We start from the raw sequence: 26,339 nt of genomic DNA, 5'->3' as shown, positions 1-26,339 counted from the left end.
TCTTATGAAATCTATTGATCGTACTTAATTAATTTCTTTATTCAGTATGAACTTGAGTTATTACAAGACTAGGAAGACAAAAGAACAAATGTTAATTAGCTATTGTTAAGGGTCGTCATAAGAGTTATACAAATTGTTATAAGAACCCTTGAAAATAAAAAAATTTGTATAACTCTGACGGCATCTTCCTAACACAATAGCTAATGCTTGTTCTCTTGCATGTCATGTCATAATGCAAGTTTACAACGTCCTTCAATCGATAAGTAGAACCAACATTTTGAAACTTTAAATTGATTAATGACCAATAACGCAACTTCTGACTAGTCTATGACATCGGCAATAACATTTAAGGGCCGTCATCATCTCTAATTTTCCCTTGATCAAGAACATTGTCATGCTATGTAGCATGACTACCATATCCCCTAAGTTATATGCCACCACATTATCAGACAACAAAGTATACTAGAGTAAGTACAAGTACGTAGATATGAAGAGAATATGTTACCTTTCATTATATAGGAAAGATGCGGAGATTGATGAAATTTCTTCACCTATATTATATGAAAATGGTGTAGATGTCGACCAAATTTCATGCCCTATGTTATGAGAGAAGGATGAGCATATGAGAAGTTTTACACTCCCATATCTTGTATCATATACGAAATGAGATATATATATTAAGAATTCTTGTTTGTATCATATACGAAATGAGATGTATATATTAAGAATTCTTTCCACGACAAGAAACCTATTAGGCCTTACATCATTCCTAATAACAAGAGCACGAGCTTTTAACCTTGATTGGAGCAAACGTCTTATTATAAGGTTGAGCTCGTTCGAGTTTCTACAGCTTATTTCATAGATATGTAAAAAATTCTTCAAACGAAATCATTGTTCGCATCCAAATCTTTCATCTCCCCATCACCATAATCCTTTTCACTCTCATTCTACACCGTTAAAAACGTAAACAAAAAACAATTAAAAGAAAAGAAAAGAAATTGAATCTCGAAGATGGTCGGATCAACCTAGGAGGGATGCATGTTCCAACTGGGAAGCATTCTCATCTAGTTTCATGCCCAACGAGGAAATGTACTAAATCGACCAAGAAAATCAATAAAAATAATCTTGAAGGTGGCCCGATCAACCCAACCGAGAGACATGTTCCAACAGGGAAGCATACTCATCCTCATCCATATTTATGTTTGACTAAGAATTGTACTAAATCGACCGAGATTTCAACAAAATTTGCAATATTCCATACATTTAACAACATTTCAGAAGATCTAACCTTTATATACACAAGAATAATGTAATAAAGAAAGAAAACTTGTAGGACTTGCGGATTTTGAGGTTAGAAGCTGTGAAAATAAATGGTTGGTGAGATAAGGTGTAAAAGGCTGTTAGGATTGGTAAAAAATTGGTGAATCAAAATTTTCATGTAGAATGTAGGGAGGTATAAATCCAACACGTCCTTTCTAATCATCTACAACAGAAGGTACTACTTTTTGATGGCTCAGAAATAATGGTATAAAGAGAGAAACCAGAATCTCTAATAATTTAGTTAAGAGTTAAAACAACAATTTCCAAACATTTATGACATGCTAACAGAAATGTCAGCAGCACCCCTAGATAAAATGACTATCAAAATGTTAGGTTGAAAATCAAATCCGTCTTATATATTGATTTAGTTATATCAAGGACTAAGTTTCACTTGCTTCGGAGGTATAATGTTTAATCTAATTTGAAAATCACTTTCATAAATTTTCAATTCACTGTAAAACTGTAAAATTTCATATCGTTATTACAAACAAAACCTACTGTCCAAATAATTCTTCTTTTTAACTTCTTATGGAGAATTTCACGGCTTTGATGGTGAAAGATTTCTGTTGGGAGTGAAACTATCAACTAAGCCATACTTGAAGCCCACAAGAGGCCCCAGACCAAAGGTGTAAGGTTGAAGGCAAGGCTTGTCCAAATAATTCTTCTTTTTAACTTCTTATGGAGAATTTCACGGCTTTGATGGTGAAAGATTTCTGTTGGGGGTGAAACTATCAACTAAGCCATACTTGAAGCCCACAAGAGGCCCCAGACCAAAGGTGTAAGGTTGAAGGCAAGGCTTGAGACTATGACAAAGAAATATGGTGTGAGATCCCACAACGATTGGGGAAGAGAACGAAGCTTTACAAGGGTGTGGAAACCTCTCCCTAGCAGATGTGTTTTAAAAACCTTGAGGGAAAGTCCGAAAGGAAAAGCCCGAAGAAGACAATATTTGTTAGCGGTGGGCTTGGACTATTACAAATGGTATCAGAGTCAGACATCAGGCGATGTGTCAACGAGGAGACTGAGTCGGAAGGGGGGTGGACACGAGGTGGTGTACCAGCAAGGACGTTTGGCCCCGAAGGGAGGTGGATTGTGAGATCCCACATTGGTTGGGGAGGAGAACAAAGCATTCTTTATAAGAGTGTGAAAACCTCTCCCTAACAGGCATTAAGGGATTTTAAAAACTTTAAGGGATGCCCGAAAGGGAAAGTCCAAGTTGGACAATATCTGCTAGCGGTGGGCTTGGGCTGTTACACATGGTGCACACCATGTGACATGAGGCGTGGGGCCTAAGATGTAAGCATAAGAGGTTGGTCCCTTCAAGGATAGCCAAGGCCCATGGAGGCTGACCCTAGGTCTTGAAGGTCGATCCCCATGGGAGACAACCAAGGTCATGCCCCAAAGGGATCAACCCTTGTTGGTCCAAGAGATATGAGGTGAACGTACAAGTCACAAATAGCTAAGACCAGGCTCCAACTCAAGTCCAATTAAATAATGATTTCTATTACTCAACTAAACCTCAATAATCGAGGAGGTGAAACGAAGAGGGGCGTCCAAAACAATTCATGTCTTTTTCTAAGATATTTACAAACTGGATACTTCTTGACGGTCGAAGTGTAGGCGACTTAGGCACTCCACTAGTGCACAGTTCTCTTATTTTGTAGAACATTTATTCAATCCCCCATTCCATACAAATTCACCATTAATCTAAATTTTGGCATCAACAGGTTTCGTATTCCACGAATTCGAATTGTTTAAAAATTGGAGGAAAAAATGGATACTTTAATCACACCTATAAAAACTCCCATATCAAGAAATATCAAAACTCAAGCTTAACAATAATGCAACAAAAATTTCAACAATAAAACATTGAAAGCATTGTGCATCCAATGCTTTTTGCACCAACCGCCTTAAAGTTGTAATCACAAGTATCTTGCGTGCAGTACTCTAATATAAGATCCTTCTCTAAATAGAAATAATATACTTCTAAAACAGAAAAGATTGATGATACAAAATTCAATCACAATTATATTTCCTTTGCTCCCACCCCCACCGAGAGAATTGATACAAATTACAATAACATTCAAGTCATATATCTATATCTTTTAAAAAAGGAAAATTCTACTACTATGGTAGTATGAAACAGCTTTCATTGCTTACCATAATTCCATACTACCTCTATTCATTAACTGCCATACTATGAGACCATAACATAAATTAATATGTAATTAATTAACATGTCAAATGAGAGGAATTATACTATCATAGCACTGAAAATTTCCCCAAAAACTACTTAAATAAGAGCTTGCCTTTCAAGGGAGTGAACGTACCTCCATAAACCAAGAATCTGATTGTTGTGAAGGAGATGCATATATTGCAAGCCAGAGAATGACCACAGTTGAACAACTCGGTCTCAAGATTTTTGAGCAAATAATTCACAAGTCAATATATCATCCATGGATGTCGGTGCCCGTCCAGCACCTAACACTGGGATGAGATTGAAGAACCGATCAACATGAACTGTTGGATTTGACTCAGCAAGTTCATTGAAAGCACGAGAGAATATGATTGATGCAGCCTCCAAAGTAATATTAAGGCTAGTTGGAAGGTAGAACCTTAAACTCTACAAAAACGATAAAATATGTCAGAAAATCTAAGAAATTTAAATAATATTCATAAGCGGGATAGCTGTTGTGAAAATAAATAACATGGCTTGAATAAGCGTACGCCTCCCTGGAAAGTTATCAAGTCTACCAATTATTCAACTTAGATTTGACTTTGTCCAACGAAGAAGACACCATGAAGATTTCTGGGATTTAGAACTAATAGTACATTAAGTTAAATACAAGAAAGCCTACAAGAAAGGACTGGATCAAATAAAATAATAAATAAATAAAGGACTGGAAAACAACAGACGACAATCAAAACTTTTGTTCAATAATCCTTTTGCAAGGATATTTTCCAGATTAACTAACCTTTATATCTTCCCAACAGCAAGCACTGTCTAAGAGAGCTTCATTGAGAAGACAAATGCAAAATTTGGAAACCAATTCTAAGTGCTCTTCACTAATCTGATTTCCTCGTAGGCTAGAACAAATATTCCGAGCAAGTTCATTTGTCACAGACAACACAACTGCACATATATTTCCATTAACAACGCACTTCTGAATGCAAGACTTGTGCCAGTCTTCATGTTGGAAACCCCAATATGTAGGCGTATGTAACTTCGATGAGTCATGAAGATTTTCTGCTTCCGTATCGAAATTCTCTTGAACATAAAGAACAGGCTTAACTTCAACAAGTGCTCTGCAAAGAAAATACTGGAAATCAAAAGCAAAAAAAGAAAGAAGCACTTACAAATATAATAAGCACCATTTGACTCAATTTTGAAAACCAATAAAATAGACACAAACCTATGGTGCATCATCTAGATTTTCAACTTCTACAAGAGCAATGATCATTCGAAAGAATCCATCTTTTTTTAATTTGATATTTTAAATTGAGCATCGAGCATAAAGATAAATAATTTCCAACATAAGCACAAGTACGATGAAAAAAGATGTCATTACATGGACACATAAAAGCTTACCCTTTAGGAAGATTGGGTACATGTATATACAGATAAATAGTATCAAGCACTTTTGACGAACTATCTTTTTTGGAATGCCTCATTTCTTCAAGCATACCATGCAACTTGTCCTCTATTTTCTTTCTCTCCTCTAGTTGAATACGAGTAGAACAGTACGTGACAAGCAGAACAGAAGAAGTAGATATTGAAGAGTTAAAAGATTCTGACACTGCTTCACAATTTTTTAGTGCTTGTTCCAGCTCATGTGTAGCACCTCCACTACAAAGTGTCATAGTCGGAGGGTTAAGCCCCAATTGACCGGCCATGTAAAGGATTTCCTTGTGCAAAGTTGCCTGGAAATAAACGATTGCCAACATGAAGAACCAGAGGAAGTACGAAAACAATTTGATTCTGTCATCTACAATAGCCACGACATAATATAAAATGTAATTGCAACTGATACGTGCATTAGATTGCCAATGGTAATTTCCTAACCTAGGCATATTTTTCACTAAGATTGAGCATGATTACAATAACATTAGCAGTGAGGCTAATATAGCCGACACATACAACCCAAGCAATTTTTTTTTCTTCCTTCCCACTCTATTTTTAAAAGATGGTGTGTTCGGTTTGACCCTAGAAAGATTCATAGCTGATGAAAGCTTTCTTGCTAGATTTAAGTCACACTCTTAAGAGAATGTTTTAGCATCGAGCTGTAGATGGACTAGTTTAAATTAACAGCAATAAATAGTAATAAAATAAACTCTTATAGAGTTAATTTTAGGAGTAGGGGCCAATGTTTCTTGATAATCAATAAAGTTAGAGTAAAACCTTCAGCGACCAATTCGGCTTTTTATATTTTTTTTGCCCGTTGATAAATCTACAATGTTCCATGTACATTTTCTTAGGTCTCTATCCTTTATTCAACCTAAAAGCACTTTTCAGAAAAATACGCAAACAACCCCACTCCTGTATTGAGAGTTCTTCATAAGGGGATGAGTTATCAGTCGTTTCGATTGATATCTCAAGAACAACGGTAACAAGAACAAGAAAACACCCATCTATTTGAGAGAGCTGGTCCCATCCTTCTAGACAACCTTGTCCACAAAATACCCTAGCTACCTGACCTCCCAAAACCTCCCCATAAACCTCTCATATCCCAAACACTGTACAACAATGCACAATCCCTCAATGGTCCTCACTCTAACCATTTTCCTCATCCTTTCCCCACTTTACCCTTCCTTGCATAAGTGGGCACATACCACCTCCTCAAGATAAAATTCTGGAAATTGGTGCTTAAACAATGATAACAAGGACAAGAAAATAACCAGCTAGGCACCCAAGACACTTTTACCTGGCTATATGGTCCAATGCAACTAGGCGCCCAAGACGATATGCTCTGAACATGAAGAACTCTTTTTGATTGGTCATTTGCCACCAGAACTTCAATATATGCATTTCCTGATCTCACTTGCAGAAGAGGCAATTCGATTGTACTGCGTGATGGGACACCAAAAGGGCACTTCTCCTGTGTTATAAAACTGACGTATGTTTCATTAGCCAAAGCAAAATCATCCATATCAGCAAGGTAAAGATGAATATAGAGCACATTTTTCCATCCATAACCACGACCTAGAAGTTCTGATTCTATTTTCCTGAGAACAGTCTTTAGATCATCTTGAAGACCTGTCAATGAAAGACTTTAGCGTGGAAACTCGCAAAAAATATAGGCTGAAAGTTGGAAATGTAAATATGATAGTTGTTCCTTTAAAAATGAGTATATTTAATCAACCTGAAGAAGTATCACGTGAATCTTGCAACCAGCAACTAATCGCAAACGTATTCTGCATCCTTGAACATGAAATTTGAAGTCTATCATCTGGAACATCATCAAGTAAATGACTGGCACTAGAGGCGTCAGCAACAGACTGTAATGTGTCACTACTGTGAAAGCAATCTCCTTCAATTTCGAATAGAAGGCCCACTCTCTCATGGTCAACAGAATTGTTGTCACAGATAGAAGAGGTCTTTGCCTTATACTCCAAATGGAAGGAAATAGGATGAAGGAACCCTACTGGTGCTATGGAATCTGATGAGTGCATCACAACTTTGGATTCGTCAAGCACAATCCTAGCATTCTGAAAAATTTATATGTTATTTGGTAGCCCAAGAACATTATATGCACATTAACTTGACTGAAGTTCGAGAATGCTTTACCATGATGAGATTGCAGACTAAATCACTTAAAGTTTTTTGTTGCAAGAATTTATTTCCAAGTTATCAAAAAGGAGTGTCAAAGTTAGGACATCCATGCGTAAATACAAAATTACAGAAACTAATTTATTATATATTTTTTAGCCTTTCTTTCTCTCATCAATGGGATTTGAGTTTGCACAAGCAAAATTTGAGTACAATCATATGGTTAATAGATCCACAAGTTAGTCTGGTATGAACCAAGGCATCAATCATGCAATATAAACTTCAAGGAAGATGTGAAGAAAATGTTGTTCAAAGTATCTCAAGATGTTGCAATTCATGCCACATAAAAGAAGAATCAAGCTTCATTTATTCTTGGATGGTTACAAATTTTGGGTGGATGATAATCTAGAGTTATGGTGTTTTTTTAATGTATTTTAAGACTTTAATTTATTTTAAGGTTACATCTACATAGTGGCTAATTATGGTCATAAAATACAAAAGTTACAACTCTAAAAATTCCTCATGGAAAGTCAGGGGTTTTCATTTTGAGATATAAAGCTATATATGTTATATTTGTAAAGTAGACTTAAAAAATGGAGTTAAAAGAGCATTTGTGCTTTTCTTTAGTCAATGACTAAGTTTCTATTCAATTCTATGTAGTTTAGCTTGCATGTTTAGAATCATCCAATCTTGACATGATTGATCTAGCTTGTGGGGTGATTTGAATCTCAAACAAGTGTTCTTGCCTTGAGATATTTGATCAACAAGGTAATCCAAATCTTACTTTCTTGGAGTGATTCCTTGTCATTTGGTACCAGAGTTTAATGCTTAAGATCGAATATATGTTTCCTTTGCGTATCTTTTCAATTTGTTTGAGCTTCACTGGTGTAAATGAGTACAAACAGAGTGACCTAAAATTCTCTGAGTGTATACATGAGAGTGTTGTGAGATCCTAAGTTCCACAAATAGATTTGTGGATGAATCCTCTTGAATAAGTGAAGAATGATATGGACCAACGCATAATCATGCCATATAAACTTCAAGAAAGATGGGAAGAAAATGTTGTTCAAATTATCACCCGAGGTTGAAATTCATGCCACATTAAAGAAGAATCAAGTTTCATTTATTTTTGGATGGTTACAAATTTAGGGTGAATGATCATCTAGAGATATAGTGTTTCTTTAATGTATTTTAAGACTTTTATTTACTTTAAGGTTACATTTACATAGTGGCTATTATGGTCATAAAGTAGGAAGGTTACAACCCTTGAAATGCCTCATTAAAGGTCAAAGATTTTCATTTTGAGGATATTTGCGAAGTAGACTTGGAAAATGTACTAAAAATGGCATTTGCACTTTCCTTTAGCCAATGGCTAAATTTCTTTGCAATTCTATGTAGTTTAGGTTGCATGTTTAGAATCAATTAAGCTTGACATAATCGATCTTGCTTGTGGAGTGATTTGAATCTTAGACAAGGGTTCTTCCCTTGAGTAATTCCTTATCAAAGTTCCCCTTGAAATTGTTTACATTAAATTGCTTTGATTAATGGTAGGCCTAGCTAATTTTCCTTCGGTTGTTGATTTTAGTCAAGAAGCTGAGGAGATGGCTGAACGCACCACATAATTGCACCAGTAAGTCCAACAACACCTAGAGAATTCTAATTCCAAGTAGCCTCTGTGGATAAGCATAGGTAAGCGAAATCCTTGACTAGTTGGTCCAAACCCAACGTAATTTTCAGTCATCTTTTTTGGCCTTAAAACCTTAAGCATGTGGAACTTAAATTTTTTTTTTCTATTGGCTTTTCCAGATAGAGAAGTTGTTAGAAGGCTGTTTAACTGTCTGTTAGCTTTTCTAGCCGTTAGAAAGTGGTTAGAATGCTGTTTTGGACTTCAAATCCCCTATAAGAACTTGGGGTTGTATGATGCATTATTATCAATAAAATTCTGTTCCTTGGGTACAGCAATGTTCCTAAGAAAGAAACAATTTAAGAAAAAATGGAATCATACAACCAACTGTTATCCAACATTCAATAGGATAAAAACTCAGAACATACCTTAAAAAGAGGGCAATCAAGGGTCAAAGTTTCATATTCCCCACCTTCACCACATACATTGATCCCGTATAATCTGTCCAAACGAATGAAAAAGATAGTAGCTGTGTTATTGCTGCTTGCCAAACTACAATTCAAAAGCTAACATAACATTGTTAATTACTTGTTCAACTTATGTAGAACTGAATCCAAAGAACTTAATTCTTTGCCCAAGTGCGTCATCGGATCCAATCCCATTGCTGCAACCTAAGTTAGACCAGAGTAATTTCAAGCCATCAAAATAAATAAAAGGCATATATTTTACGTGATGATATATAGAAAAAACAAACCATCAGAAAGGGCATCAATTTTAACATCAAAATTGAGATTAATCTCCAATATCTTGATACAATAGCATGTCTAAACTGAAAAGCGTTAGAGACGCACACACCAGGAGACACCCTCAAGAATATCATGCACTGCTTTTTCTTTTTCTTTTTTTCGTTTTTTTTTTTTTTTTTTCCCCTCTTGTATCAATTTATTCTGTATATTGCAATGCAGTTTCCTTATTTCCATTCTCACTATCAGGAACCATCAAAGACCATTCAGTAACTTCATTATGGTAGGTTCACTTCCATAAATTTCATTTTATCATTGAAATGGTGTGTATAATAATACAGGATAGTTGGAGTTTGAAACAGTGAATTGGGAAAAGTAAACTTTGTAATGGTATGAAAAGAAGTTTAATTAGTGCTGGTTGGGAGGCAAGAGGGCTTCCAACCCTCTCCTCCATCTTGTAATCTTTTCAGTGCCTCAATACAAATCTCAATAGTTCCATGCCACCTCAAAAAAAAATTTACAAAGTCGATTAATTGCCAGTAATTAGAACTTAGTCAGGTAGGCATAGGAGAAAATTCATTTAACTACTGGTTCGTAAATTCAATTTTGTGCATTTGCAAATAGATACATATTCCTACTTACTTCAGATTTTTAGCGACAAAAAAAAAAAAAAAAAAAAAAAAAACTTCACACTTCCAGAATAAAATAATACTCCAAACATTTATTTTGGTCGACATCATCCATGTTAGAAGAAGATAAACATACTAATCCATGCATTATCATTACAAAATGAATTTAGTTATTCAATCATATCTGGCCACAGCATAAAATAGGTTAATGATAAAAGAAACAAATATCATTACAACTAATTAGACAGAGCATGCATGTACAGTTTAATGCAAAAGTTTAATCTAGCCAAAACATCACTCCACCCCCCCCCCCCCCCCCATTACAAAAAGAAACATGAGAGAGAAAGAGAGAGTTATACCTTCACTGTGATGGCCAAAATTCCATTGTTTATCTAGTTCAAAAGAAGAGGAATAAGACTTATGAGTAAAATTCAAATGTTGCATGTCCATTTTAATGCTTATATACATGTTATTCACCATTTCGTGTAGAAGCAATGATTGATCTTGTTTCCACAAATATGCTAGAGAAACAAGTCCTAGCCTTGAACAAACACTCTCTACCCGCAATCTTTGATAATCAGATGCAATGGCACCAGAACATACTGCGGAAACACTAGGTAATTGCCTCTTCACTTCCTTTAGCAAAATATACATATCTTCCACTTCATCACCTGGAGTGATCCTATAGTTAAGCTTCTGGTGCCTAGAATAGTTCCATAAAATAGTAACCATTAGAATGAGAGGGAACCTAATGCATTGTATCTTTCTTAAACAAGATACAACCTTTTCGATTAATGAAAAGGAACAATAATGTTCAATGATACAAACTCCCAAAAGAGTGAAAAACCAAAACAATAAACTATGGATATAGAACTTCTTATGAGGGATGAATAAAGCCTCCCAATTTGTGCAAATAACCTGATGCTTGTATCATAAAACTAAATGAATGGGCGATGCACTTTTTTAGCCCAGACAACTTTTTTCAATGAAATACCCGCTTTCAGATAATATACATAAACGTACAGATTTGGAGTACAGAAAAGGGAATCCCATGACATTGAGATACAGTGGGAAAAAAACAAAAACCAAATAGCAATTACAAGAAGAGCTCCAGACAAAGGAAAAGCCCTAAACTCCTAACTGCTGAGTTACCAAAACCCAAATGAAGGTATTAAACCTAATTAAAGTCCAAACAACCCCCAAAAGTTCCCCACGCCTCAAAAAATACTCCTAATTTTCTCGAGCAAAGTGGTCCACAAAAGTGCAAAAAAAATAAATAAATAAACACACACATCAAGCTGATGCTTTTTACCTAAGAATTCCTTTTTTTTTTTAATAGACTTACCTTGTGGATCCTTGAATTCGCCTTCTAAACAATGGAATTCCCATGCATTCTGCGTAGCTAACAATAATTTGATGTCCAACCTGAAGATTTATAGCCAATAACCCAAATTAGCGATCTTAGACTACAAGTCCTCGATTACTTCTCAAATGATAATATACATATATAAAGGGGTGAGGTAATTCAAGTCTCAAATCAAAGGAGTGAGGTAACTACTGTGGTAATTGGTTAACTTAAAATACCTCTTATTAAATTATGCACCAAATGCAGCCATAACATATTTGGGTTGGGTTGGCCGGATGGTCCAAACTAGTTATTCATTATAATGTAACAAATACAAAAATATAAGAAGTATTAGGACTTCAATATTTGTCTTCTAATTTCCAGACATTGTTGGTTACAAAGTCATTTATGAAAAATAAAATTTCAGAGATTTAGAGATTTGTATTTACTGTAATTGCGGAGTAAAATATCTAAAAGAATTTATGCGTGAAATGAAGTTAGTGTGTGTGTGTGTGCATAAGAACTTTTTTTTACCAAGGAACAAGTTTTTCATTGATTAGCGAAGTGTTACAACTTAGTAGTATATTCAAAAGATACAAACTCCTATGAGGAGCTAAATAAAAATAAATATGAAAAAGTTATTATAACAAAAAGATATGTCTTTTAATAAATAGTAATAATCATAATTTGGGTCGGTTCCATCTCAAAGCAAAAAAAAAAGGTCATAACCCAACACATTGGGTTGATCAAAATATTTTGGGTCTATAGAGTTTCTTGAACACACCTCAGTGTCTTCAAGAAAAAAATTAACAATGAGCCAAAGGAGTGAGATAACTCACGGGTCATGTAATGGCCCAAGCCCACCGCTAGCAGATATTGTCCTCTTTGAGCTTTCGCTTTCGAGCTTCCCCTCAAAGTTTTTAAAACGCGTCTGCTAGGGAGAGGTTTCCACACCCTTATAAAGAATTTTTCGTTCCCTCCCTAACCGATGTGGGATCTCACAGGTCAAGTCAAAGATTTTATAAGAAATTTAAATCTCAAAGTCATACTAATTGGACTTTCTTGGTCGAAAAGAAGGGGAAGGGACAAGAAAATCAACCATGTCAATCCCATCAACCAATGCAGGTATTCGATTTTAATTACAGTTCTGAAAATGGAGAAGGAAGCATAACTTAATTATTTCCAATTCCAACAAGTGTGCCTGATTTTTCACGGAGAATTTTCAATCTGTGAGACAGTGACCTGGTTGGAGAGTTCAAAACTTAACAAAAAGTGCTCTTACATGATAAAGAAGAACGATAGTTGATTGTCAAAAATCAAATCAACCATTTGCTTCAAAATTGTAAGTGACGTATCAGTCCAATTTTGCATAAGGAAGAAAACAAGAAGACTTACAGTTTGATACATGTAACTATCAAGCTCATCCACGGAATCATCGGCAGGCATCAAATTAGCTAACGCTACAATCTGAACCAAACAGCAGTATAAATTTACCGAAAATAGAAAATCAAACAAACCAAAATTGAACGAAAGCATAAACTGTAACAGCCAGTGAACATTGTTTTCATAAGCCAGACAAAAGAAGAAAAGGAAGAAGCATTAAGAGGGAAAATCGAGAAGGAAAACGAAACCTCGTGGCCGAATTGAATCGACTTCATCATGGCAAAGCAACTGTCTTTGCCGCCGCTTACCAATGCCACCACCTTCATCTCCGATCGCCGACTGAAAGAAATCTCTCCGCTTGTTCGTTGGGGTTTAGGAGAGGTTCTGGCGCGGGTAGAGATGGGCAAATTATATCGTTTAACACAGGTCAAATAAATAAATAAAATTAATTAATTAAACAATATTATTATTATTATTATTATTATTATTATTATTATTATTATTATTATTATTATTATTATTATAAATTTTAATCTAAACTTTTAATTCATCAAATATATTACCAACTAGCCCTATAAAAAGTTTTTCTATTTTATTATCTAATAAATTCTTTAAAAGAATATTTATATATGTTCATTAATTTTATTATCTAATAGTGTACTCCAAGTACGTTGAGAAGCAAATAACATCACCGAGTGATAAGGGTAAACAACATCGACCCAAACTAGTAGATAAGTGGAGATAGATAGTGGGTCGGGTAGGTTAATATCAACAACCGTACATGCACGTGTAACGAACTCGAATGCTTGGAGATTGTAGAGGGTCTTATGACCGCATGCTCATGAACCCAGATGGACGTATTTCTTATGGAAGAACTGATTCAAATATGCTTGGAGAAGAGTGCAGTGAATCTCATATGGAACACGATAGACAAACGTGCAACAAATTGCTCTCAACAATGGGTTTTAGGGTTAATTATTATCTATCATTTAAAATCATTTATTTTATCGTTCAAACTCCTAAGATCAAATGTACTTGCAACATTGTTACGAATTTTTTATTGACAGAGTTCATGCACAAGCACAACTAATTGACAGAGTTCATCAAAGTATTCTTCGTGAACGGAAGTGATAAGTCGAGTCGAGTCGACTTTTTCTTTCGTGGATAATTTTGTTATCGTGGAGTTCTTGGGCAACGTCCCATGAAGATATGGGTACGAGTCATTCGACTTGTTAAGAGATTATAGTCATCCGAAAACATAGTTACATGAGTATGTAAGAGTTATAGGAATGGAATATGACTTTGACAGTTGAATGAAAATGATAGAAGAGAAAAAAAATGATAGAAGAGAAAAGTGAGAGACAATGAGTAAGGATGATACAAATCAATGGTTTATAAAGCAGATAATAGAATGAGTGTATTAACTAAGCCGTTGATACATCTACCATTGTAATTAAAACGAATCCACGTGCATACACGACCTTCACAATCCCAAAGAACCTTCCCGAGGTCGCTCTCACTATCGATCTCGTACCAGCTTGCACTATCACTATTGCTCATGATTTTTCTTTTACTCGTGCTCTTTCTCTAGCCCCTAAAATCTCACTCTTGCATACTATTTTTACTCTAGCTACTGCTCTTGCTCTTACACACGCTATCGCTATCGCTCGTGCTCTTCTCATTTGCTCTTACACACGCTATCACTCATGAAAATGCAAGTAGAATAATCAAGAGCAAATGAGAAGATGAATGGTGTTCTTGGGCAATTAACTATACCGTTGATACATCAACCATTGTAATTAAAACGAATCCACGTGCATACACGACCTTCACAATCTCAAAGAACCTTCCCAAGGTCGCTCTCACTATCGATCTCGTACCAGCTTGCACTATCACTGTTGCTCATGATTTTTCTTTTACTCGTGCTCTTTCTCTAGCCCTTAATCTCACTCTTGCATACTATTTTTACACATGCTATCACTATCGCTCTTACACACGCTATCACTATCACTCGTGCTCTTCTCAAGCCCTTAATCTCACTCTTGCATACTATTTTTACACATGCTATCACTATCGCTCTTCCACACGCTATCACTATCACTCGTGCTCTTCTCAATTGCTCTTTTACACACGCTATCACTATCACTCGTACTCTTCTCAATTGCTCTACACACGCTAACACTATCGCTTGTGCTCTTCTCAATTGCTCCTACACACGCTATCACTATCGCCCATGCTCTTCTCAATTGCTCTTATACACGCTATCACTATCGCTCGTGCTCTTCTCAATTGCTCTTACACACGCTATCACTATCGCTCGTGCTCTTCTCAATTGCTCTTACACACGCTATCACTATCGCTCGTGCTCTTCTCAATTGCTCTTACACACGCTATCACTATCGCTCGTGCTCTTCTCAATTGCTCTTACACACGCTATCACTATCGCTCGTGCTCTTCTCAATTGCTCTTACACACGCTATCACTGTCGCCCATGCTCTTCTCAATTGCTCTTACACACACTATCACTATCGCTCGTGCTCTTCTCAATTGCTCTTACACACGCTATAACTCATGAAAATGCAAGTAGAACAATCAAGAGCAAATGAGAAGATGAATGGTAAAGGAGCACGGAAAACAAAGGAACAAAAAAAAAAAAAAAACATTTGAAATGAATATTCATATAAATAAAAAGAATCCCAGCTCTTACACAAAAAGGATATAAAAAAGTAAACACTGCCCTGCCCTTTTAACTCAAAAGAAAGTCATACAAATGAAAGCATCACAGAACCACCCAAGACAATCAAGGGAAGGGATTTTCTTTTTTTCCTTCTTGAGAAACAGAATAAAATTACAAACAAAAAAGGGGCGTAGATGATATCTATCTATAAGTAGAGGCTTAAATTGAGGGGGGGAAAAGGAAGGCAGCGTTCTAAACTAAATAAATGACCTGGAATTATCGACTGCGCCAAGCAGACAACGCTTACAGAATGTCGTATCAGTAGTACAATCTACAGGATGTTTCATGCGATACTCGCAATTCGTCAAAGCAGCAGCAATTGGAGACCTGCAAATTCGTGTTCAAGAAGCAACATTAGAGAAGACATTCCATAAGTAAAACCTGCAAAGCCCCCCCTCTAACATGTTGTAGCGGTCTGCATTCTCATTCAAAAGGACTAATCGATCCATCGGTACATTTCTTCAACTCGTGGCCAATTTAAAAACGAAAATTTTCAAGCCAAGCCGCTTTCTTCTGCTCCCTGAAAAAGAAAGAGGAGCACAATGTTAATGATGTAAGAAAGTCAACTCTAATCAAGAATAATAGTACACAAAAACCGTGCTATTCATCACTACAGTAATCGTACAATCATATGTCCGTGCAATGGAGTATTATCATTATGCAATTGATGGAAGGAGGCATAATAAAGAATATAAACAGACCAAGCATCCCCTTGTTTCATCTCTGTTAAAAAATGTCTGCCACTCAGCCTTAATAGTAAGTATAGGAAGAGAACGGAAGACCCTTTAAGGGTGTGGAAACCTCTCTCTATCAGACGCATTTTAAAAACCTTGAGGGGAAGCCCAAAGAGGACAATATTTGCTAGCCATGGGCTTGGACTATTACAAATGATATCAAAGCTAGACACCGGATGATGTGCCAGTGGATTGGAGGGGGTCCTACATCGATTGGAGAATGGAACGAGTGCCAATGAGGACGCTGGCCCTGGATGGGGTGGATTGTGAGATTCCACATTGGTTAGGGATGAGAACGAAACACCCTTTATAAGGGTGTGGATACCTCTGCCTAGCAGGCACATTTTAAAAACCTTGAGGGGAAGCCCGAAAGGGAAAACCCAAAGAAGACTATCTATTAGTGGTGGTGGGCTTGGGCTTGGGCTGTTACATGTAGAGACAGAAAATTATGCACAAAATTGATGGGAAGAACAACGGTGTTTTGAACTGAAATACCAAAAGTGCCGGGATATAATTTCGTTTTAAGCACAAAAGGGTAGTAAAAACAATGGTGTTTTGAACTGAATTTCAACTAATGGCTTCAGAACAGAAATAATTGGCTTACCCAATTCCACTCAGAATGGAGCTTCAAGAGACTCATCCCAAACTTCTGCACTTCCATTAGAGGCATCTTCCACATCTTCTTCCATTGAAAGCCTAATATATTCTCTATGTGCAAAACGGTCCCATTCTGTCAAAGTAGGATTCTCCCGTTCCTGCAAGCCACAAGGTCAAAATTGTCACCAGTAATATACGGGCAGAACATTGTCTGCCAATTTATCATAGCTGAGATCACAAGGCAATAATATCGACCTGAAATAAAAGTTCACCTACCTGGCGGATAAGAAACGGATCACGCGTTTCGAAGGCCATAAACTTATTCAGATTGAAAAGAATGTTAAAAACACTTCCAGAAAGCTTGCAGCCTTTCAGATCCCGTAGACAGATATAATTCTCGTTCTGCAAGCAAGACATTGTGTAAAGCACAACAATATCATTTCGTAATTCACAAATTTTTGGAGAAAATTTCGATAATCATGGATATCTTTTCATGATATTCTTAAAAAAAAAAATTTGCATACACATCCTAACTAAGGAGAACAAAACTAATAAAGGAGTAGAGCTGAACCTCCGGTCCAATCATATCAATTATCTGGCACAAAATATCCTCAAAAAGCACAGGTTCTTGAGCCATGCATTCCATACGATGTAACTGCTCCTCATAAAAGAATTGCAATTCATTCCGAGTTAAAATTCCATTACCATCCAAATCTATGCACTTGAACCTAGAAAAAACAACAAGGCGTAATCAAAATGGGCAGCCAGTCCCAAACTTGGTCAAGAAATGGAAAACTGAAGAAGACAAACCAGAGTAAATAAACAAAGATCATACGAACTGCAAGTGAAAATATAGTGTCTATGCATAAAAGGGCATGATTTACATAAATAATTTACAAGGAAACAAACATTTTCATTGAAAAAAATGAAAAATTACAAAGAAAGTTCCAATAACTTCCACGGGTAGAATATGAACAACCCAACCACAAGGCAAAAAGATTTATCTTTTATGCATACAAATTCGCTAACCCAAACCTAAATAAAAAATTATAAAGGGACGTCAATTAACCAAACAACATATGTTAAAAGGGAAACTAGAATTTCACATTACTGTATTGACAGAATTGATCAAATAACATTGATTTATAACTTTTTTCCATCTTTACAATTATAAATACAATGTTGTACATGTCAAATGTCCAGAGAAAGGGGGTACCCAACAAGCAGATTTAGAAAAAAGGCAATGCAGTAAGCTGAATATAAAAATAAAGTGAAGATCCCTAGGGCAAAGGTCAAAATGGACACCGTTGTCTCAAGAATTCAACTGCACAAATTTGTTGATCAGTACTAATTTGCACATGTTTCATCAAAACTTGAGCCATCTTACAAACAGTCTATATGACCTGGTAAAGTATTAGAAAACACCAATATTCACGATAAGGACAGAACATACCAATACTCAAGGCTAGGCTCTGACGATTTATCTTCCTCGGACAATATAAAATAAACGAAATCTTCATATCCCATCCTACCTTCAACCTTACTAGTAAACTTTCTTGAAACCTAGGATTCCATGGAATCAATTAAAGAAGTTAATGCTAGTAATCACTTTATAAATAAATTTAACACAGGAAAAAAAAATAATTCTATAGATTCCAAGGAAGTTTCATTTAAAACTGAAATCTGGCATCTAATTAAGTCATTTTTTAAACAAGCAAGATCCCAGAGAATATTAACCAACCTGAGAGAATATTCTATCAACAATCCGGTAGGTAAGAGCATGATTTCCATATTTGATAAGGTTCTCCTTGTCGATCAAGAAATCGTGATCCGTGTCCAACTCCCAAAATTTGCAGTATATTACATAGAAGTGCTCATATGAAAAGTATCTACAATTCACGATTAAAACAAATTAAATAAGGTCAAGCAGACCCCAAGAAGCAAACACATGAACATAATATATCAATCCAAGCTAAAAGTAACATACGTAAAGATAATTAAGAGGCTCAAAGACGCTCTACTTTTTCTTCTTATGCCACGTTCTGATTAAAAAAGACTAAATCCTTAAGCCATCTCCTCTTTTACATTTTTTAGACCACACTAGAGAGAGAAAAAGAAAGATTCTTAGTGGTGGGACCAGTTTTGGTGGTTGGATTCAACTACAAACAGGAAAAAAAAATAGTGGTACAGTTCCTGACTTGGAAACCAATAAACATAACACCATTAAATTCTTACGCTCCTTTATAAGGGATATTAGCAAGACAAAACCCCATCCTTTTTTTCTTTTGCAAGAAACAATGTATTAACTCAAAAATTACAGGACGAGCTAGATTGAAAATCCACTGTGAACCAAGAACTTGTGGGAGTCATGGAGAACTCTTCAATGGACTGAAATATAAAAACTAAAATGAAATTACAAAAAGAAACTCCCTTATAGGATAAAAGCTGGAAGAAAAATGGTAAAACCACCAGTGAGATAGAATAGAAAGAAAACTCATGATTGCAACATACAGCATTCGTTTTTTATCACAACACAAAAAAGCCTTCGTTCATAAACCCTACCTCAAGACTTTGTTGATGTCCTCTTCTTCATCAGCATGTTGCATTGCATCAATCAAATTTCCACGTTTGAGCTCCCTGAGTGAAAGCTGACCATTTCCAGCTCTATTTATATAGTAATATATCCTATATATTACTGTTTCAGCTGGTTCACAAAATAAAAGTTCATTCAAAAAGTGAACAACGAAAATATAAAGAGCCGTAGTGTAATTGCATTAAAAAATGTGAACTTAAAAGAATCTAGAATCAAGCAGGTTTATGATGATTTATCATAGCATGAAGCCTTGTGGGAACCCAATAACAAGCCCCTGCCTGAAATTCAAATTGCATACAACAGCAGGCATCTAACATGGTCTGCAAGGTCAATTCTAATACACCCAGTGCCTAACCAACAATGCTAATGTCAATAGAAACCAACAATTTATACAACTGGATGAACTGCACTGCACGACCAAAGAAAACTAGGGCCATATTCTTTCAGAAAAAATAAACTGCCGCGTTGCAACTGAAGAAGAATACTAAACAAGAGAAGAGAATAAAGGGCCCCACTCCAGTGCCTTACTCTTTTGGAAAAGCAGACGATCACACTGAACCAGAAGGAGAATGCTAGACAAAGAGGAGAGAATAAAGGGCCCCACTCTAAATTATGAACAAATGACCTAGAAATATTACAGAATCTCCATCTACTCAATGACATAAAAATAGGAAAGTTACGAATCTTTTGTACTGGAAATCCATTCAGAAACATAAAGATTTAAATCCTACACATCATCAAGCTCTCAGCCTTTTGAAACACTATGCATTTGATTCAGAAACAAAGGATTTGACTCCACTTTTCACAAGAGACAATGTTCAGAGCAATGGAGGAGTACCCAAGGATTTCTTAGAACGGTATAAACATTGGCAACCTAAACTGAAACCTATTTATAGTTGCTACAAGAAGTTGGTTTCACCCTTTACATAATCATAGACAATGTCCTAAGAGATGAGGATTTACGGGCTACTTGTAAGTCAGATTTCATGCCTAGAGAAAAGTTTCTATTGTAACTTCATGTTTGAAACAACATCAAATATCTTAAAGATATTGAAAAGTTATAATAAGCTTAAAAGGGAAAGGGAAAAGAAAAACTCAAAACCTAACGAAAACATAAAAAACTGTTTCATCCCCCACAAATGAAGCCCACATCTCCTTTTTCATCTTATTCTTTAGACATCAATGTCATCATTTCTTTCTTGGTCGCATCCTTCAAAAGGCAGAAAGCTTCGTGGATTTTTTTTTTTTTAAAAAAATCATGTCTGATGGAATAGGTTTTGAATTTGTTTAGTTCTTCAGGATTTTGTTATGCAGCTAATTATATCCTACTAGTAGAAGTTCTTCGTTACTTCAGTAACTTCTCATTTTATCAACGAAAATTCGGTCCTTTGTCAAAGTGTAGGCTCCTATGTTAAATCCAAGCTTGCAAGGTGAAAGGCAATTATTCCCATTGTTCTCTTTCTCGTCCTTTTTTACTTTGTCAGGTGAAGAAGCAGTTACTAAATGTTCTCTTCCAAGGATGCCTCATCCTCCCAAACTTCTGATAATCTTTTTACAATAAAGTTCTGGATTTGTTCGTAATTAAAACAAATACATGATGAAAGAGATTTGATAGTTCAAAAATTAGAGAACGGGGTTGATTAAACTAATCAAAGACAGACATGATTCTTAGGAAAAATAAAGTACAAAGCAAACCATAAACATCCATATATTTAAAGCAGTGTAATTCAGACAAGAGGCACCAACCATATCTTTCCTGAAATTCAGGAGTGCTCTGCAGGAATTCCAACCCTGGGTGCGTTGTTAAGAGTTCCCGAAGCACAGGTTTGAAGTCATCCTGTCATAAAATCAAAAAATTCAACTTTACTGAGAACAAGATTATACGTAAAATATATTTTTTGTTACTTCAGATGATATCTCCTTCGAATTTCATTTAACCAATTGCCAAATACAATTTTTTGTGTTCAATAAAATAGGTAAGAAATAACACAAAATAATTCATAGAAAACTGCATGTTACTTATGCTGCTATAGCAACACTAAAAAAAAAAACTTTTTTCATAGAAAACAATACTCTAATATTTAGTGATATTTTGATATACATAACAATGAAAATTTATTTATACAATATAATGATCGGGATTAGGGAGGAGAAGAAAGGAAAGATGAAGAACAGAAAGTAACCTGAGTCAGATACTTGAGATCTGGCTGCTTTAAAATCTTAAAAATTTGGGTTGCTATATCCAGTGTCAACATGTTTCCATTGATCCAGTATTCAATAAAAGCATCCCTGCAAAATAATGATGATAAACAGTATCATACGTGCTTCAAGTAGGAAAAAAAAATAAGGAAAGAGACACCCCAATTTTCTTTTTTTTTTTATTAATTAAGGGCGTTCAGGTCGTCACGTGTTTCAACTAATATCACAAGACAAGGCCTATAAAAATCATGTTATTCCTCTCAATTCAAATACCTTGTAAAACCACAAAATGTTGTACTGAACTAACTAATAATGATTCATTCAACCCACCAACCATGATGATACAAACTAAATCCAACCAAAGATGGAATGCAGAATAGTGCATTGGCAACTTCAGTTTCAAGTCCAAATCAATTTATCCATACGTCTTGCCTTGAGATACCATGTTCTTTCCTTAGTTGCTTCCATGTGGTGTTCTCTTTGCAATTCTTTTTGTAATTATAATCTTGTTCATATTAAGGCCAATTGGGAGTCCTTGTAACTCTTTGGCGGGTTAGGAAATCTCATCTCCCCTTTTGTAATCTCCATTCGGTAATATATTCTTTTGTTTCTTATAGAAAAAAAGTAACGAACCATGTTGCCACCACCATGTAGCTAGGGGATTTGAGTTTGAAGTGGAGTTTACCATCCAAGAAAAAAAAAATTTCCCTTAATTCTCGAGGCAGTTTCACATTCTTGACTTTTTTTTTTTTTTTTTAAAGAAAACCAAATTTCATTGAATGAATGGTAGAATACATGGGGATACAAAAAAAACAAGCCTAATAAAAGTGGGAGTCCAAAACTAACAACAAAAAAGGACAAGACCAAGGCATAATTACAAAAAATACTGGGTGACCAATACCCTTAAGAAGTAAGAAGGTATTAAATCAAACAATTTCCCAAGCTTCCTCACCCAACTTCTATTCATCTCTAAAAATCCAATTGTTCCTCTTAAGCCAAATACCCCAACACACAGCAAAGGGAGGATGCAAAAGCACCTACTACAATATAGAAACCTTTGGGGAAAAAAATGTGATGAAGAAGACTTAGCAAAGGGCCAAACTTACAACTCAAAGGTTTTGGAATCAAAAATGGCCTCCAAAAATAAAGCCATCAATATAGAATCTTCTAAACTAGTCATAGCAATGAGAATGATGAAGAAGACATCATGCTCCTTATATACAGCATAGGAAACCTTCTCGAAAGATTTCATAAGAGTAGCCGAAGAAAAGAGATCGAGGGAATCTCCATAAACACTTTAACCTTTGCAGAGGAACAATCAAAAGGTGGTTGGATGCTTGAGAAATTCAAAAGGCCAGCTTCAATTGATCAGTTAAGATGAAGCCATACAAAGGCTGGTCTTTTAACTACCATGTCCTATTCCAAAAAATTAGAATTAATTGCTTCAAATCCCAAGAACCACACCAACGATACCTTAAATGATTTCAAACCGCCTTGATTCTCCATTAATAGATTCAAACCCCATCAAGAACTCTTTCAAGCAAGGAAAATATTTGAAACTCTTCTTCAACTCCAACGGCAAAGAAGACAACACCCCAAGGGAAATCTCAACTCAACTTCGCTGATTTTGCACACTTCTTCCAAAAACAACTATACAACTATCGAGAAAGATTCATTGATGCCCTTTCATATCTTCAAATTAATCTTCCTTGAAATTGATGACAAAAAAACGGTCATTAATTTCTATCTTTGATTCTTGAATAAGAACCATGTCAGGACAATGGTAATGCATAAATCTCTTCGCATGGATTCTTTCAAATTATTCCCCAGCCTTCTAGTTTTCCAAAATAAAATCTACATAACATCAATTATCACAATTTTTCTGAAGGCTGCATATTTATTTCTGGTCAGCCTTTGTAATCTTTCACTCTTCCTACCAAAGATATCCTTTATCCCAACAGAATATATATATACATATATATCTTGGGAAGCAAATTCGAGCATAATTAGCAACATTTTATGGAGTTCATTGAAAAAAAGAGATAGCTAAGCCCATTTATTAAAAAAAAAAGTACAAAGTTAAAATACTTGTTGAGAAGCAAAAGGTGACAACGGAACAGTCTAAAAAATGATGTCCTGTATATATATATATATATATATATATATATATATATATATGATACAAAACGATTACAAAAACTACAGGTGAAAAAATGCCAATATATAAATCATACTAGAACAATGTTCTCCAGCAACAAGAGAAACCTACCTCGATACAATGCCGGTGCTGTTAACATCTATCTTCCTGAAAAGAGAAGGGGAAAAGAATGATGGCAGCTTGCATACTTCTTTTGTAACTGCCCTAAATTCTGGCATAGCAGAAGGAGAGTTAGTGTCCATTGGAGGAATGAAACGTAAGTTTTTGAGATATCTCACCATGGACTTGCAATCCATCTAGGTGCCCGTAAAAAGCCTGGTTGATCCTGAACAGACATTGCTCCTTTATGTCAATTGGTGGTGGACGTCCATTTTGGAAGTAAAACTGCAGAGCATTTAAAGTTGTGCAATTAAGAACTACATCATAATCCCATGAAAAGAAATTCAACTGATAAGCTAAAGGTCTTTTATCCGAAACGTAGCTCAAAAACTATTAACAAATATTATAACAAAAGATAAAATTAGAAGGACCTGCGGAATTGGTTCTTTAATTGGCTCACTAATCACTTTCAGCGGGGAGCCTAAATTAGAAGGACCAACCCTCTGTCTCATCACCCGAGGGGAACCCGATGTACTTCTCGGTGATAGAGGAGGAGCACTTCCAGCAGGAAATATAGAAGGTAGTGAGTTGCTAGCAGAAGCATGAGGACTAGAAGAATTTCCAGGCACATTCAAGGGTACACCAGCCTTCGCATCGTTTAACAATGACGTTACCTAACAGATACAATGGATAAATATAACGAATTCGAATCCATTCCCATACACGTGAAAACGAAGGATGAAGCAATGCCAACTAAAATCAAAACTGCCATCGAGACAACCCAGCTAGAAACAAGATCTTTTCAGCATGCTCTTGAGTCCCTATGACTAATAACAACTCAAATTCACACAAGCTCAAATAAAAAAATCCACAATTCAACAAACTCCCCCAATTCAACGAACTTCATAATGCAAGGGAAATCAAAGTTACCAGCCGATTAGTGGCAGGGAGCGAAAGCCACTGCGCAAACAGCTTCTCAACAAAATCAGGATTGGATTTAATCGCCAAAGGAGAGACCTCAGCCAGCTGCAACAATTCAGCGTCCAACGACGCCACATCGCAAGAGATTTCCATATTCATCGAAACCAGCCCGTGACTCTCGCATGAACAGCACCAATATCAACCAGCAACACCAATCACTTAACCCTAGATGCCAATTCCAACCCTCGAGACGCAATATTCGTCAAAGCATGATGAACAAGAACAAATCAAGATCACAAAAGGAACAAAACCCACAATTTCTTGATCGGATTCAAAGCTCCAGAGAAGAGAAGAAATCCCCAGATCTTCGGGAAGTGAGAGTGGGTATGGTGGGTCTAGCAACGAGAAAAAAACGAACAAGATTGAAAGGGGCAGAGAAAAATTCAGGAGCAAGATCGATTGGGATTAAAGGGATTGGAAAATGGGGAAATTGGGAGAGAAATTTGTCGAGCAAAATGAAGAATTGAAGAAGAGAAAGAATGGAAGAAACAGCAATGTGAAGAAATAGTGTTTGTGAGGAATGGAAAATGGCGAAAGGAAAGCGCAGTTCCCTGTGGTTTATTAAGGCGTCTAAAATACGGTATACCATATCGCCTGCGCTTGTCACGTGCTACATTTGCCTTTTACCTTCATAAACTTCAAAAACCAAATAATTAGTGTTTTTTTTCTTTATTTATTTATTTTAAATTAATAAAACTTTATATTTTGTCTTTAAAATATATTTAAATTTAAATTTTTAAAAAATTCCATTAATACCTTTAAAAAAATTTAAAAAGAAGTAAAAAATGTACTAATAAATTATTACCGTTAAAATATGAACAAAAACTGTCTATAAAGACACCTCGTAGATTATCTCCAAAAAAAAAAAAAAAAAAAGTGTTTTTTTTTTTCTTTTTTTTTTACCTTTTAAAATTTATTTTAAATTAATAATCCGTAAATTTTTTATTTTGTCTTAAAAATATACTTAAATTTTAAATAAATATATTCTTATTATTAATTTTTATTTTAAAAATCTCGATTTAACCTAAAAAAATTCCATTAATACTTTTTAAAAAATAAATTAAACATGCATTTACCGTACTGTGTTTAAAAAATACTTATAATATTTATCTTTTACTTTTATAAAACAAAGTTTAACAAATTATTACGGTCTATGAACGCAACTCTCGTAGGTTATCTCTCAATTTTTTAAAGTTTTTTTTTTTAAATAAGTTTTAAAATGTTTTTGAATTTTTTTTTAAATAAAGGTATTAATGAAAGGTCTGAAAATTCAAATATATTTTTAAAACTGTTTTTAAACCATTTTTAAATATTAATTGTTATATCCAAAAACAAATTGTAATTTTTAAATTTTTTAAAAATTTTAATGACAAGTTTTATGTGTATTATTAAAATTTAATATATATATATATTTTTATTAATTTAGCGTT

At 35.2% G+C, this 26,339-nt stretch overlaps 2 protein-coding genes across 5 annotated transcripts; both read right to left on the bottom strand.

The window, feature by feature from the left end:
* Positions 1-14: 14 nt before the first annotated feature.
* LOC111799056 (endoribonuclease) lies at positions 15-13,223 on the bottom strand. 4 transcript variants are annotated; one of them, XR_015421731.1, is made up of 14 exons: positions 13,060-13,223; positions 12,824-12,895; positions 11,429-11,508; positions 10,561-10,786; positions 10,443-10,475; positions 9,300-9,382; positions 9,140-9,212; positions 6,681-7,026; positions 6,243-6,574; positions 4,910-5,241; positions 4,296-4,626; positions 3,651-3,943; positions 506-596; positions 15-422 (listed from the first exon to the last, which is right to left on the bottom strand). XR_015421731.1 is itself a non-coding variant. In XM_023682447.2 (12 exons), the coding sequence occupies exons 1-12, from the start codon at positions 13,135-13,137 to the stop codon at positions 3,734-3,736; spliced, it is 2,196 nt and encodes a 731-aa protein (XP_023538215.1). In that variant the 5' UTR covers positions 13,138-13,223; the 3' UTR covers positions 3,322-3,733. The 4 variants fall into 4 exon arrangements, 1 of the variants encoding a protein (XP_023538215.1); XR_015421730.1 differs by having other exon boundaries at positions 15-596; XR_015421732.1 differs by lacking the exons at positions 15-422; positions 506-596 and adding an exon at positions 676-947.
* A 2,239-nt stretch (positions 13,224-15,462) lies between these two features.
* LOC111798548 (serine/threonine protein phosphatase 2A regulatory subunit B''beta) lies at positions 15,463-25,453 on the bottom strand. The gene is made up of 13 exons (XM_023681778.2): positions 24,859-25,453; positions 24,360-24,602; positions 24,108-24,213; positions 23,941-24,040; positions 21,656-21,761; positions 21,219-21,309; positions 19,442-19,583; positions 18,621-18,768; positions 18,333-18,442; positions 17,451-17,607; positions 17,156-17,281; positions 16,887-17,037; positions 15,463-16,068 (listed from the first exon to the last, which is right to left on the bottom strand). The coding sequence occupies exons 1-12, from the start codon at positions 25,006-25,008 to the stop codon at positions 16,897-16,899; spliced, it is 1,620 nt and encodes a 539-aa protein (XP_023537546.1). The 5' UTR covers positions 25,009-25,453; the 3' UTR covers positions 15,463-16,068; positions 16,887-16,896.
* Positions 25,454-26,339: the final 886 nt, after the last annotated feature.

The sequence above is a fragment of the Cucurbita pepo genome, chromosome 7 (assembly GCF_057944985.1).
Source record: "Cucurbita pepo subsp. pepo isolate OVF chromosome 7, ASM5794498v1, whole genome shotgun sequence".
NCBI classification, from domain to species: domain Eukaryota; kingdom Viridiplantae; phylum Streptophyta; class Magnoliopsida; order Cucurbitales; family Cucurbitaceae; genus Cucurbita; species Cucurbita pepo.
This window is presented reverse-complemented; position numbering and strand designations above follow the sequence as displayed.

Bases quoted from the DNA above. Each gene is read 5' to 3' on its own strand.
- LOC111798548 (XM_023681778.2), bottom strand. From the start codon at position 25,008: ATGAATATGGAAATCTCTTGCGATGTGGCGTCGTTGGACGCTGAATTG. The intron at 21,310-21,655 runs GTTACTTTCTGT...ATTTTATGACAG, and splicing joins ATCTCAAGTATCTGACTCAG to GATGACTTCAAACCTGTGCT. The intron at 17,038-17,155 runs GTAGGTGAACTT...TGTGGCTTGCAG, and splicing joins ATCCGTTTCTTATCCGCCAG to GAACGGGAGAATCCTACTTT.
- LOC111799056 (XM_023682447.2), bottom strand. From the start codon at position 13,137: ATGAAGGTGGTGGCATTGGTAAGCGGCGGCAAAGACAGTTGCTTTGCC. The intron at 4,627-4,909 runs GTAAGCTTTTAT...TTTTCTTTGCAG, and splicing joins GTACCCAATCTTCCTAAAGG to AGCACTTGTTGAAGTTAAGC. The intron at 3,944-4,295 runs GTTAGTTAATCT...TCGTTTTTGTAG, and splicing joins GCTGTTGGGAAGATATAAAG to AGTTTAAGGTTCTACCTTCC.